Genomic DNA, 15131 nt, shown 5'->3' with positions numbered 1-15131 from the left:
GAATAAAAATATAAATACATAAAATGAGTGTGCATTTGAACAGCTCAATAATTGTGTGTATTTGACTGATGCAATCATGTTACACAGATTTTATTGATTTATTATATACCTTCTCCAGGGAAATGTTACCTTACCTGGCTTTTGTGAAGAAACATACAAATATTAGTTATTGAAACTGTGCCTCCAATGCATTTAAATTAGTAAACAAAATTTAAACAGATGAAGTACAAAATAACTGAGTAGAAAAATGTATCCATAAAACTCAAGAAAATTATTTTTGCTTAGGGATTGGAAGAACAGAATCCCAGATTCTCCATGCCAATGCTGAGAATATTACAGTCTTCCAACCCGTATTAAGAAAAATTTTTGTGGCCACATTTCTGGACAAATTCCACTCTTAATCACTGTCATTGTTACAATATTTCACAGAATAAAAATATTCCTCTGTTTCAGCACATGTGTAATAAAGAGACCTTGTCCTGCACCTACAGAGACCACATGAGACAGAATTTGAATAGGAGCTGAATAATGAAAAAGACTGTGAATGAAGTAATATTATCTCTCACACACTGTGATACTGAAAATTGGATATTAATGTTCATGAGCATGCAGATGGTACCCTGATCTACAAGATGTTGAATGTTTATCCTGCCCTCAGTATCTTCCAAAGGAATCCTGGGCCCCACCACTTCTGCATTGTCTTTGAGAGGTTACATTAGTTGGTTCCCTCAAGAGAAATTATGTAGGATACTCTTATATCCTTGTTATGATTACTATACTGTGCAATCTTTTTAGATTACATCTCCCAACACCCAGCAGTTATGTTTTCAGAGCCCATTAGCACTAAAACCTCAGTTCTCAGATCAGTCTATGTAACCAAATTGAAATATATTACAGCACTAACTTCACAGCTCTTACAATGCAAGAACTCTCCAAGACTCTATTAATTAAATTGCTAAAAACGTCAATGTACCATGGCCAATTAGATGGTCTTGTTGAATGCTGTAACCATGTATCAAAGGGAATTCTGACAAAGTACACAGTCCAGGTCCAGACCACAGACACCAGCCAATATCCCCCCCTTGAAATCTCATGAGCATCACTGGGTTTTTTCCTCTGCAGTGGCTGCATGGTCAGCAGTCAGCCCTGCAGCAACTTGGGACTGGGTGAAGGAAAGTTGCAACCTTCTGTTCCACAGATTGTTGTCTTGTAGTTTCTGAAATGAGCAGATAGCTCAAAAGTATGGCTTAGCTGCTTCAGGGAATCAAGAGGAAATGCAGTAATAAAAGCAGAAACATTACAGTGCGGAAGGAGTTGGGATCCACTCTTTTGACTTTTCTTTGAAATCACGATTAAAGATCATGATTTCATTGTCAGGCATGGACTTCGCGTTCCAGGGTGGACAAAGTAATGAGCATCCAATGTAGTTTACCAGATACACCCTTCAGGTGAGCAACATGGCTACACTATATATTTATATCACAGCTTGGCTACATCAGCTACTCCTGTTAGTCAACTTCCTGGGAGCACAACTCCAAGAAATCATTTGGTCCTAAAACTGCTTCAGAAAATGCAATCTTCTGAAAGTAATCCTCTGTGTGAGCTTCAATACTAACAATGCTTCACTTGCATGAGTCTGCTTTACTCAAAATTCAGGCTAAGGAAGCAGTACCTTCCACAGCCTTATTCTTTCTAAGCCAAACACAAGACAGGAAAAGCTAACCTGAATGTTGCACTTCTCGTTTGTATGGCTTGGTAGGATTCCCTCAAATATCCTATCAACCGCTAACTGTTCTGGTAGCAGAACTGAGAGGAGACCACACCTACACATTTAGTATAAAGAGGCGTACCACTCTGTGGGGATGTGACACACACAGAAAGAACTTCTGTCCCCTGGACTTCTGGGCATGCTCAAAACAGCCTTACATCTGCCCTAATATCACCACATTCATGCAATACAATAAGTCTGGCACTGCTGGACCATAGCCTGTTGAGCATATCTGATGCTTTAGGGCAAAATGCTATGGCACTGTAAAAAATAAAGAACATTTACTTCATGCCTTATGCATGCTTAGATGGGCTCTCACAGGTGCTACATCATATGACCTTCACCTGGACATGGTTCATTTTCTGTGTAACCAAGCAGAGAGTAGAAAGGTCATTTGTAATGAAGAAATGCTGTCTGTTTATAGAAAGCACTGGGACATTTATTTATACATGGCTGATAGGCAGAAAAAGGAAGGTCTGCTTGGGGCTAGCAGCAAATGAAGACAAAGTCCAAGTGAAAAATAACAGATTACAAGGCTTTTGTCTGCTCTCATGCATACTCTGGCCTTTTGCTATTTATCTACCCTTTTAAAAGCCTTCACAGCGTTCTCTGCAAAAGAGCATTTGAAACCTTCCCTTCAGCATTTTCCCTGACCATGCCTGCTCCAGTGACCATCTTCATCAAGTACAGAATTTAGATGTAACAGGCTATGATATCAGAGTTTAAATGCATTAGAGACTTTTGTTAGCCTTTGAGGCTATGTCCCTCATGTAATTAAAATGGTCCAGCCACTGTTTTACAGCACCAGGGTAAGTGGCAGAGCACAGTTTGTACAGAGAATGTTATCATGTAACGTGTTATCAAAGAAGATAGACAATGAAAAACACTCCCTAATGTCCCATAATCAGAAACACAGCAGCAAGAATAAATATTACAAATGATGCTTCGCTGAAATGATGGAACTTCATGAAGAAAAAAAATCCTAGGTTAATGAAGCTGCAGTGCACATAGATATGATCAAATACAGCTATATAGTGAATATATATACATATATATGTACATGTATATGTATATCCATATACTGCTGGACTCTCTTCCACAACTAAAAAGAGTGGCTTCATCCATACTATCTTGTAGTAGCAGTCACTGGACCACATTATCCCCCAAACTGTGTTCAAACATTGCCTAGTTAGCCTGCTGCTGCTGAAACAGTGTGGACAGTCATGTACTGGTGCTTCAACCTGTGTGCTCTCACAACCCCAGCTTTTGGGTTCCTTTGTAAAGTAGTCATCTGAGATGTTGTGATACAATTTGATAAAAGGCCCTAGCATAGGAACTGGAAAAGGAACAAGTGTACAGATACCAGAGGGACAATGACCCAAAACAGGACTTAACAGGTGCCTGGACTTGACTACAAGTTGAAAACCACAACCCTGGGGAAAACTAGTTACCTATTCACCTTCTCTTGTTAGCCTGTATGTTATCTTCTGACTCTGCAACCACATAAGGAGTTGCTATCAACCTTTTTTTTGACTTTCAATCTTGTTTTCATGCAACATTGTGAAAATAATAAATCCTGAAGTGGACAACAGATTACAGAAGTCTGTGTTGGACTCATCGCTTTTTTCTTGTCTACAGGTCTAATAGGTCTCAAGATCTGAGCCAAGAATATTATTGTTGGTAAACCATTGTATTTTTTCTCTTTGTCAGTCATAGCTGTAGTTTGTTCCACAGTGCATGCTCTCACCCTCATAAAATTGCTCTGAAGTACAAAGCATATGTGCTGTGGAAATAAGTAAGAATTGAACAAAGTTTGAATTGAAATCATCATGGGAGATAGAAATATCAGGGCATCATATGAAGTGCTATTCTTTCACAAATTTCAGCTTTATAAAAAACCCTAGGTAAAAACCACAGAGGATTTTTTTTTTTTTTTTTTGGTCATAAAGAACTGAAGAACTCAATATATATTTGAGTTATATATATCTGAAAGGTTGAGAACTTCTAAGGCTTTTTCCAGCACTAATTATGTGCTGATGAAGCCTTATTTGCAATACAGGAGAAACAAGATACACTTGGGAAAGGTTTTTAAAGTGCCTAAATCATAGAGGAGACATCCTGCTGGAGCTTTTCAACATGTTATTTTTCATTCTGGTAAAGTAGGTAATTTGTTGAAATCAAAGTGTTTTGCAGAAGAGTGTGATTAGGCTGAATTCATCAGAAGCAGCATGGCAGGTTTCCAAAGGAAAGCCTTTTGGTTTCCAGATATACCAGGATGTCTGTCGTTGGGCTGCTACCCAACCTGTTTCTCCAGGTTCTCAGGACTTTCAGACTACACAATGGACTGTCAGCAGCTTGCCAAACCTTGAACTACTTGATCAAAAAATCCATCCACTTCTGTTACAGGAACTTCTTATCACTATTTCAGTTGTTTTGGTCTTTGTGATGATAATTTTCAAAGACATTAGGGTTTGAAACAGGAAGGAGCTGGAAGCCACTGTGCAGCTAGAAAGCTACAGTCTAATCACTATCAATGAAACATGGTGATATGAATTGCATGACTGGAGGGCTGCCATCAATGGCTATAAGCAGATCAGAAGGGACAGGCAAGGAAGAAGTATTAAATATTACAAAGAAATTCTTTACTCTGAGGGTGGTGAGACACTGGAACAGGTTGTACAGAAAAGCTGTGGATGCCCCATCATTGGAAGTCTTCAAGGCCAGGTTAGATGGGGCTTTAAGCAAGTTGACCTAGTGAAAAATGTCCCTGCCAATGGGACATTGGACTAAATGATCTTTTAAGGTCCCTTCCAACCCAAACCATTCTATGATTCTATATTTCACTGTATGCTTTGCTAATTGTACCATAAACACTTTATAGGATTAACTTTTGCTCCACCTACATGTGCATGCATGCCCTATAGCTTTTCACAGTAATATTAGATTGCTGTGCCAGTGAGCTATCTGGGAATAAGATATGCAAGTCCATAACTCCTACTTTGTGACTAATTTCTCTCCTGAGTTCTGGCAGTAATCTCACTGGATTCACAGTATTGTCACAAAACTGTAGCCTTCAGAAAATATTTCTTTTTAATTTTTTCTTCTTCATTGTAGAGATCACACACTGTAGAGAGCACTGGCAACTAAAACAATATGCCTTCAGCAACTATGTCAGCTGGTTACATAGAGGATGATGCCTTGGTACAGTTATAAAATAGATAGGTTATTTTGGCAGATACCACTAAGGATGTGTACAAGTCTGCTCTATTCCTGTGCTGGAGCTGATAGAGCAGAACATGGGCAGTGGATCAGCTGTTCAGTTTCAGCATCTTAACTTAAATTGTCCATGAACTATGCATGCTCCAGGGCATCAATTTTTAATTTCATATGGATGAGGCAGAGGCACTTTGTCTCTTCACCAACCTGTTGATGTTTGGCAGTTAGCTCCAGGAAAGGAGTAGTAACAAAGAGTGGGAGGTTGTAAAGGCTTACCTCACCTCAGTTCTTTACTCCGTAACTATGAGTCAAAAGCCTCTCCTTCTCTCAAATTTCTCAGCTGCTGGGAAAAAAAAAAGCCCTGCTGACACTGAGAGGTCCAACACAGTGAATGGTTTCAAGTAAAAAAGCCTATTCCAGAGCCATCCGGCAGGTATCCTGTGCAATTCAGTGCAAAGTGCCTCAAGGAAAAGATATGTGGTGTACAGCCACAAGGGTGAAGCAGGCTGTACCTCAACATTACACTGTGCCTGACACTGTTTAAATAAAATCCTGCCATAAAGTAATTTATTCACAGTTTTGGTAATACCAATGACTAAGTAGAGAGAAGGTATGCAATATGAGCAACAGAAAGAATGGAGGCCGGGTAAGTTCTGTGGAACAAAATTTCACTTGAAGTTGTTAATCAAGCTTCAAGTACCAAGGTAGGAAGACAGATGAAGAACTCTGAAAAGAACTCAGTTTTTACAAGGCAGGGATTCACAAACTGGGTATGTGGGAACCATCCCTTAATAAAGTCTGATATCTCCTTTTCCATGGCAGGAGAAGGCATTTGGGTAACTTTTGTGTATCACTGTGAAGTATCTTTGGCATGTTTTTACAGAAGGGGATCCCTTTTATACCACATTGGTCACTGCTGCATCATTTTCTGTCCTTAATGTGAAAAAGTGTGTTACTTCCTCTGATATATTCATGGCATCCTGATGTATCTTGCATTTCTACCTTCTATTGCAAACTTCTGTGTACTCAGAAAACATTTGACAAGCTGAGGATTTGGTCACTGAGGTTTTTGTTAAACAAATACAGTTATCATTGGTTCTCTTATCACACAAATGAAAAGTAATATTTTAGAGCACATTCACTAAATCCTTTGTTCTTTATTTGAAACCTTGTGAAGGCTGGTGAAGCTGCAGAAATTCCATTAATAAAATTATCGCAATATTATAAGAAGAGCAAAAGTACAAGGCTCCAGCTGGGTTCTGAACAAGCTTCAAGTCTCACAGAGAGGCAGGATATAAAAGATATGGAGAGAAATTTGACCAATACGACAAAAGAGAATTCCTGTCTTGCTTTGACGTGTCAAACTTACGTGAATGAGGAATTTTACATAGTGGTCTCTTCATTTTCCATTGGTAACATCAAAAGAGAAAAGGTAAAAAAAGGTGTCATTCAAGATAAAGAAGTCTGATTTCTGAACTGTCAGTCACAAGCTGAGGATCTGCTTGATGATTGTGTCAGACTATCAGGGTGTAAGCAGGCCTGAAACTTAGCTAGAAACTTGTTCTGAGGTCTCTCTTAACCGTGAGTGCGAAAGCTTTCAGATATTCTTTCTTTAGGCAACTGCTTTCCCAAGAGCTACATGTCCTCATCTTCCACTGGTGTAATTACAGTATCAGTTTGACAGTTTTAAAAGCATGATGATTCCTGGCTCTAGATTTTCCATTTTTAAAATCTGTGCTCAGATTTCTTCATTGTTCTCCAATACTGAACTTATAAGACCAAATCTAAAAGCCAAACAGTAATGTAAATCTTGAATTTCTTATGTACAACAAAATGTTCAAAATGAAGAAGAATTAATGTTTTGAAGTTGAAAAAGGGGACACGAACAGGGAAAGCGTTTTTGGAAGCAGAGTTTGCTCTTCTCATTAGTGATGTAAGCTATTTTATTTCCATTTCATTTCAATCAGCATACTTGGCAATACGCTAAAGTTCAAATTGTTATTCTGGGTCTTTCTTCTATTACCATGCTTACAAAAACCAAATTGTATACTGCAGCTCTTTAAAACTTCCAGCTATAGGTTACTGAGTATACATTGCTGTGCAGACAAACTGGTATGTCTTACACAAACATAACTGTAGACTTTGTCTCAGATTCTAAGAACAACTGGAGACAGGCCATTGAGTAAACCACTTGTATTTCTACTTGTCTACATGACAGAAAATAATTAAAGAAGAAATCTGACTGAGGATCTGCAAGTCATTAGAGGCCTCAAATAACTTGATGCAATATCTGGTTTTGGTAAAAGGTTTGTGTTTAGCAGGATTCATAGAAGGATGTGTAGGTGCCCTCTCCACTGTTCCTTCTACCCCTTAATCATACCAGTGGTGTATTTTTCTTGTTTCTAAATGTCCTCCAATCTGCTGCTGTGATTGATGATTCAGATGCTCTCAATCCTGAAACCAGGAGATCTAATACTCTCTTTAAGTATTAGAGAAACACCCTGTAGGTAATGTTGGAAGTATTGTAGAAACAAATTGCTTTGGTGCAAGACAGGAGAGTTTCAGGAGGAACAAACCAGTTGAAACAGGAGTTAGGGGATCACACTACATAATTAGAATGGCATAATGGTCACTTTCCAAAAGCAAAATATGTGAAGTGTCACATCAATGTACAAAACCTTGAAATCCCACTGCATATACCAGGAATCTCTATGAGACAGCTTGGCACAGGAGAAAGTCCCTTGAGGTTCACTAGTCTTTCAGAAACTAAAATAGAGATTTCCCTATGTCTTAGATCAAGCAGTACTTCATATACTTGGTCATGAAATGCCGGAGGATTGTGTGCTGGCACACAAGTACTCCAGGCCAAGTCTGGTCCTGATTTAAGGCACTGAAGCCTCCTATTAAGTGACGCAAATGAGCTGAGAGGATTGAAAGAAATAAGCATTTTACTCCCAGCCCCACCTCTAACTCAGTGTTGGTATCAGGCAACCCTAAACCTTATTTCCTATCCATAAAATAAGACTGGTGTGAAGATTAGCACTTCCAGTATCTGCCTCGCACTCTACCATCAAAACTTTTTTGAGTCTCGGACTCCTAACCTCTTCCCCGTTGGCTGCCTTTGCTGTAGGCTTCACCTGTCTTTCCCACCGCTCCAACCCGGCACCAAGCCCGTCTCGGCCGCGGTCCTGACCCCGGAGGCCTGGGCCAGGCGGTGGTGCGGGGCTGTCGCTAGAGGGGCTCGAAGGGAGAGTCCGACCCGCGACCGCGGGGCCCCTCCGCCCCACAGGTGGTGGAGGCAGCGCGGGGCGGGGGGTGTGGCCGGCAGGGGCGGGCAGAAAGCGCCTCCCTCCCTTAGCTGCTCTCTGACTGCCCCCAGCGCTGCCCGGCTTCCCCCCGCTCAACCCTCCCCGAGCACCGCGGCGAGACGGGAAGAGCCGTCCCCCTCTCTGCTCCCTACCCCGGCCTCCCGCCGCCTGGCACCGCGAAGGCGGGGCGTCCCTGGCCTGGAGGGGGCGGCCACAGGCGCCGGCTGCCCTTTCCCCCGCCCTCCACCTGCTCGCCGCTTTTGTTTGGGAAGAGGGGTGTGGGGGAGGCGCGGCCGCCCCTGCGTGTGGCGGGGGTGGCCCGGGCACGGCTCCGGGGCGGCTCGGGGCTCACGGACCTTGTCACCGCCGCCTTTGTCTGCCGGTCGGTCCGAGATTGCTCCCCCCTCGCCCTGCATCTGCTCCTCCTCGGCCTGGGGATCGCGCCGTGGGGCTGCCGCTCCCGGGGAGGGGCGACTAGACGGAACGCGGGTTTCGCCCTCTTTTCGGGACGAGAGGGAGGCGAAGGCGCCTCTCCCCGCCCGGCACACCGCGCTGCTCGGCGGCGTTTGCCCCGCCGCCAAGTTGCCACAAGTTGGAGCCGCCCCCCCGCCGCCGGGCTCTGGCCTCGGCGTGAGACAATACCGCGGGCTGCGGGGAGGAGGAGGAGGAGGAGGAGGAGGGGGGCGGGCGGAGCAGCTCTCGCTCGCCGCCGATGGGGCCGGGCCGGCCGGCGCTGCGAGGCGGGTAGGTGGCTCGGCGGGGGCCGCCGGCAGGCGCGCACCGGGGAGCGGCCGGCAGAGAAGAGCCAGCCCCGGCCGCAAACGGCGCTCCATGGAGGACGTGGGGCTGCGGGCCGGGCGGGAGCGGCTGGCCGGCGGCGACCCGCGGCTCGGCGCCGTGCTGGTGGAGCCGGGGCCCGTGATGGTGATGGTGGAGCAGCGGGCAGCCGAGGGCTACAAGCTGGTGGAGGTGCAGCTGACCGGTGGGGCTCCGTGGGGCTTCACGCTGAAGGGCGGACGGGAGCACGGGGAGCCCCTCATCATCACCAAGGTGAGCGGCGCCGGCGGGGCGGGGAGGTGGGTCCGGCGGGCTCCATGTTGCCGTGCCCGCGGCGATGACAACCCGGCGGGGGCAGCGGGCCCGGCCCGGCCCCTGGCGCAGGTACCGCGGGGCAGCGCGCCCAGCGCAGGTGCCGCTGGGCCGGGCCCCTCCCGGCCCTGCCCCCGGGCCGCCCTGGGTATCCGGGGAGCGGGGACCGGTGGGGATGGGGCGCATCCCGGCAGCTCCGGGGGCAACAGGTTGCTGAGCGCCGGCAACCTGCCGCTTCTGGCCGCTCTTGCTGCCCATTAAACAGCTGGTGCCGTCGTCGCGGGCGCTGGTAACTGGCTGCGGGATCCGAAACCCTGTGCTGGGCTGTTCCCTCCCTCTTTTCCCTTCGGGCTCCTGGCGCAGGAGGGTATGGAGGCTGAAACTCCCGGCTCCGAGGCTGAGTTTTCTCTGCTGATGTTGCACTTGCAAATTCTAAGTAATTAGGATAGCCTTTTGTATCTCCCTCCTTCTTTAAACAGAAAGGTGTTGTGGCTAGTGACCGAATTCATTCTCCAAAGACAAGGGAGGGGGACGTTCTTGGGTATATATACACTTTCTGATTGCCTTTTTTTTTTTTTTAAGTTCTTGTATACTCACAGCTTTAATCTCAGTGTATTGGACGTGAGTTAGAGAAATACATCACATTTTCTAGAAATGTTTTTCACCTGGGTATGTTTTGATTTAACAACCCCCATCCTCAGTAAGTGTTGTTTTGCTGTTAAGACAGCTTTCATGTTGCACAGTGAAAGCATATTAAAATAGATCCACATAGATTTGTGAAAGAAAAATCCTCATTAGCAAAGCACATTTTGCTCAAGATCTGTAGGAAAGATATATATGCTTTTGTCTACAAGTCCTCTGGACTCTGCCTGTTTCCATTTTAAAAGTGCCAGAGGGTGTCAGAGGTCAAGAAGTCCTGTTTTATCCACAGCAGAAATTCTTCTGATCTTATTTTTCGGTTGGTTTCATTGTGAGTTGCCTGGTTGGTTCCCTTCTCTCACTCTTGAAACAACTGCGATACGGACTTTACAAGTTAGGACTTTTGAAACCATCTGTTTCTAGATCTCTTCCCTACTGCTGTTTTTCAAGAGACAACAGTCAGTGTCAGAATATGTATATGCTGAAAAATGACTGCCAGTCTGTTGGCCTCTTACCAGTACCCTGAGTTTACACAATAGCAAACCTGGGAGGATTTGAGGAAAGGAGAAAAGAGCTACTTTACTGTGTATGTACTAGCTATTAAGTGCCAATTCAAATAATTCCACCTTTCTGCTAGTGGCTAATAAGTGCTACATCTACAGACTGATCAGTGATACTTATTCATAATGTTACCTAGGTATTAAGTAACAGGCTCAAGTATTTGTGGCATGAGGATGTGGCTGTGGTATGTGGAGAGAAGTGTCTAGGGCTGGGAACCTTGTGAACTGGGTCTGTTGCAAGGGAATAATGAGATGGAACCACACAGCATGGAAGAGAAATCTGGGTCCATCCATACAGACTTAGGGATAAGAAACAACCTGGGTCCTTGGGTTTAAATTTTCATTTGTCATCATTGGATACAAGTGTATAGTACTGTTTTTGAAACCAGGGACAGGAACTCATGTCCCTGGGACTACAATTATTTAGCTGCAAAATTTTCCATCTTGATTTGGCCCACCCATCATGGTGTTTGGTTGTGTATTTTCTGTAGTGGTGGTTTTTCTGCTTCTAGTGGTGGAGAGCTACTGGAAAGAATAATTTAATGCTGGGTGGTTAAAACAGGCACTCCTTGCAGGAGATGTAAAGTTTTCCTCTTCTCAGCTGAAGAGAGCCTTGGACTTGAGTTACACCCTTCCTGAGTGGGGATCATTGGGCTGCTATGGATGAGGAGATGCCATTTCACCTACACTTCTCTCTCTGTCTCCCCTCCCTTCTCAGGTAGGCTGGTGGCTGGTCAGTGGGGGATCCAGGAAAACCCACTGCACTGAATGCTTAGGGATACCTGTGGAAAACCTGGTTTTGTGGATTCAAACCGAGCTTAAGCATTAGCTGGTTCTGAAGCTCTGTCTCACTCTAGTCCAGAGCATCTCCAGGGAAGTGAGGGTGGATGGTGCCAACTGCCACTTTTTGAGGAGAGGAATGTGACAAGGTGTGAATGGTGTCTCCGATAGCAGCTGCTTAAGGGGGATTTCTAAAATTCTGCCTGTCTCCTTTCTTAAGGTCTCAAAAGCAAGATCAACCTTTGAAGAAAGTTGCCCCTTTTTGTAAAGGCTGGGAAGTCTGTGGTGTAAATATTTCGTGCTTTCCTTAGCATATATGACACAACTGCCAGAAAAGTGGCATCATAAAATACTGTAACTGAAAAATTCGCGAGCAAGCACTTTGCAGCACTTTCTGTGCAACACACATCTCGGGTTTTAGTTTCTGTGGTTGTGTGGCTATTTCACTTGCTGACAGGAAAGGAAGTTTTTTATTACGGATATCATAGGGAGAGTCCAGGGCAAGAAGAGCTGCAAATACTATTTGGGAATTTGTTAGCTGGAAATCTAGTCAATTAAAACAAGAGTTGTCATTTGATCCACCAGATTACCAGAGAGGGGAAGGCATGCTAAAGAGGAGAAAATGTGTCCAGCCTTAGCAGGGGGATAAGCGTGTGCTCAGCTGCTGGAATTTTGTCCCTGCTCATTGCAGGGAGGCTGCACTGGATGACCTTTGAAAGTCCCTTCCAACCCAAACCATTCCATGATTGATGTTGTGAGGGAAGCGCTTTGCCCTGGGAAAGGTCAGTGCACAGTCATGCTGCTGGTGCCCAGCAGTGGGCCCAGCCCTGGCGGCTTCCCTGTTTCGTGGTAGCATTTCGTTCTGTAACTGAAACAAGACTTCTAGAAAGAGTCCTGAGCGGGGTAGGCAGAATACAGAGTTCATCTGCCGGGCGCAAGCCTTTTTATTTGATTTTTTTTCCCTTTTTGTTATTGCTGCAATAGGCACAGAGAAAAACGGTACATGATACAGCTTGCTCGATCTTTAAACATAGCTGGTCTTCTAAAACTTGCCCCACCCACGTACAAATGGTGCTGCTAATATTTAAGAAAAAGGTCTTTTAGCGTTGTCACTTTGTTGCGTACTATTATTTTTTAATGTCCCTTTAAAAATGCTTTACGTTTTTCCTGATCTCTGCATGTGTATCTGATAACATTCCAAAAAAAAAATTGCCCAAAGGCAGCTTGTTCTTGCCTAATTTGACATCTTGAAAGAAAGGACTTGCTTTTATAGCTACATGTGTATTTCAACAGAAAGTGAAGTGAGAACTTTGAGGACTTTAATTAGAAGTCTCACAAGGCTCAGTTTGTGTTTTCTGCTTTTTAAAGAAAAAACCTCTGAAGAGGGAGATCTTACTGGAAATAGTGAAAAGTCAAAGTGCTCGAGTGTGAATCTTTTGAAAATCTCCCATAGCTGCATTATCTTGACTACTTTTACTTTAAAAGGGCTCTTATCTGAGGTGCCCAACTTATAGTGTCAATCATAGTATTGATTGTGGGCGGTGGACAGAAAGTCATTTCACTTCCTGTACTAACAATATCTTTAGGAACTCTGAAGTTGTTCTGCAGTCAGCTTTATCCATATTACTTAATACATATGAAAACATTCTAGTTTATGCATTTCAAGATAGATTGATGTATCATTTAAATAAATTTCTCTTTAGTATCTGCTTTACAAGACCCTACAGCTATACCTCCTCAAGCAATGATCTCATTGCAGTCTAATCAAGGCTGGGCTTGGCTGGTATTTCTGCAAGATTTCCAAGTGAAACCTGGACTGTTGCAAGAAGTTTTGTTGATGATTTAGGAGATAGAGCTCTTGTCTCCTGAATCAGTGCTGAATTCATGCCCCAGCTGGAGGTACTGTCTTTTAAAAAGGAGTATCAGACAGACCCTGAACTTTTGTTTTCTTTATTCCGTTGCACTTTCCTAATGTGCTCCCGTGTGTGGTTAAGTGTGAACTGTAATTCGTTTAACCCAACAATTACTTAAATTGTATCAAGAGATGCTTCTCTATTAATTGGCTGCCAGACTTCTCCATGTGACTTTTATTAAGTTGTTATTTCAATAGTAAGTGAAGTGATTGTTGTTTTCGTTAGGTAATTCTTTATTCTTTGGCCTTAAACATCTAACTAAAAGCAATTACCTACATCACTATACTGCAACAATATTTAGAGGGGGTAAAAAGCTTTAATGGTGCTATATACAAATGAATCAAAAAAAGACATTTTCAAACATAAATACTAGTTGCCTCCCTCAAGTTAGATGAGCTGCCTTGCTTGTAGACATTAACAATTCTTAAACTTGGCTGTAAAGCTTGATGTCGAGACAGCCAGCATTTAGGAGTAATCCCATGAAATTACTGACTGCTTCAACATAAGTGCAGTCATTCGTGTAAACAGCTGATTTATAAGTTATCAGGAGCCATTGTTCTGTGGTCAAGAAAGAATTCTAATCTAGATCTCTGTAACCTGGCAAATTTCATTCAGTTCCTTCAGTTCTGGAAAAATAATGCATTAAGGAGTATTTATTCTATTTACTATCCATCTGCTCTTGGTCGTCAAACCCAAACAAAATTACTGACCAGTATGACTCAGAATTTGAACAGGTATCTTAATGAACAACTTTAAAAGAATGTATCAACTCATGTTATGTGTTTCTTTTGAAACCTTTATTCAACTTCTTATCTTACCAGAGGGTTTATGGTCTGAGTTGTATGTCTTTGTGTTCTTAAATTTGATAGCTGAGAAACATTAGAAAATGTGTATACCTTAGAGTGAACGTTTGAACGTTTTAGGCTTGAAATATTATCATGTAGCTATTTATCTTTTTTCCCTTGACAAATATGTTAAAAATTGGGCTTTTTTCAATGCTACAGAAACTGTTCTGAGTGATCTGATTGTTATATCCCAGGTCTCTATTATTGGAAGAGAGGAATTTGTTTGTTTTGATGGAGGAAGATCTTACTGCTTTTTACTTTGGTAAGCTGACTGGTTAAGGGAATGCTCTCAGTTTGTGTTTTAATGGTTGTTGAATGACCTCTTTATTATGACTGTTAATTTACTGGCAGAATGGAGCCCACCACCCTCATATGTGGTGTAAATGGTTTGGCTGTGGAAGTATGAAGCTTAAGAGGTTGGGTTTGAGTTTTGGGGGTTTTTTTATGAGATCTTTAGCAGTTGAAATGCCACCAATATTGGAAATTGCATTTAAAAGCTATCTTGGATATTGTTACATGTGATCTAAAAACCGTGTAAGGAGTTGAAATGAAAGGATGGGTTAAAGGCTCATGACTGGAGAAGTTTCAAGTCAGTTGAGTTCCGTGCTTAGCAGTCAACAGTGTGAGCGTGGTTTAAGAAATAGGGGGGTGTGTGCTTGCAGTACTGAAACTGCAGTCTTCTTTGTGCTTTTCACACTACATTTCAGTACAAAAATCTTCCAAGGAGTCAGTATGCTTGTGTTTAAAACCAGAACTAAGAAACTTCCTTACAACAAGTGAACTTCTAACTTTTGGAAATACTGATTGCTTTTAAATTGTTTGTTTTTATCTCCTCTGCATTTCTTCCTTTTAGCTCTTTGGGCAAAACCTGTCAAATTTATCGTGATTTTTTAGTTTAAGAGAAAACACAAACAAAAGCATTCATGTCTGGAGTCTGACAGAGGAATTGATGTGTTTTGTGGGAATAGTTACTGCAATAGGAGTTAGACAGCGGGATTGACTGTTTGAATGTT

General features: G+C 43.1%; 1 protein-coding gene across 2 annotated transcripts in view; it reads left to right on the top strand.

The window, feature by feature from the left end:
- Positions 1 to 8735: 8735 nt before the first annotated feature.
- The window catches only part of SHROOM2 (shroom family member 2), a 123348-nt gene continuing 116952 nt past the window's right edge, over positions 8736 to 15131 (top strand). For both annotated transcript variants that reach the window (XM_051794906.1, XM_051794905.1), the window contains exon 1: positions 8736 to 9342. In XM_051794906.1, the coding sequence (XP_051650866.1) occupies positions 9124 to 9342 (219 nt within the window). In that variant the 5' untranslated portion in view covers positions 8736 to 9123. The remainder of the gene's footprint in view (positions 9343 to 15131) is intronic.

Source organism: Manacus candei, unplaced genomic scaffold (genome assembly GCF_025592945.1).
Source record: "Manacus candei isolate 608988 ecotype Guabito, Panama unplaced genomic scaffold, ASM2559294v1 h1tg000041l, whole genome shotgun sequence".
Taxonomy (NCBI): Eukaryota; Metazoa; Chordata; class Aves; order Passeriformes; family Pipridae; genus Manacus; species Manacus candei.
The sequence above is the reverse complement of the archived record's forward strand: the minus strand, read 5'-3'. Positions and strand labels throughout refer to the sequence as shown.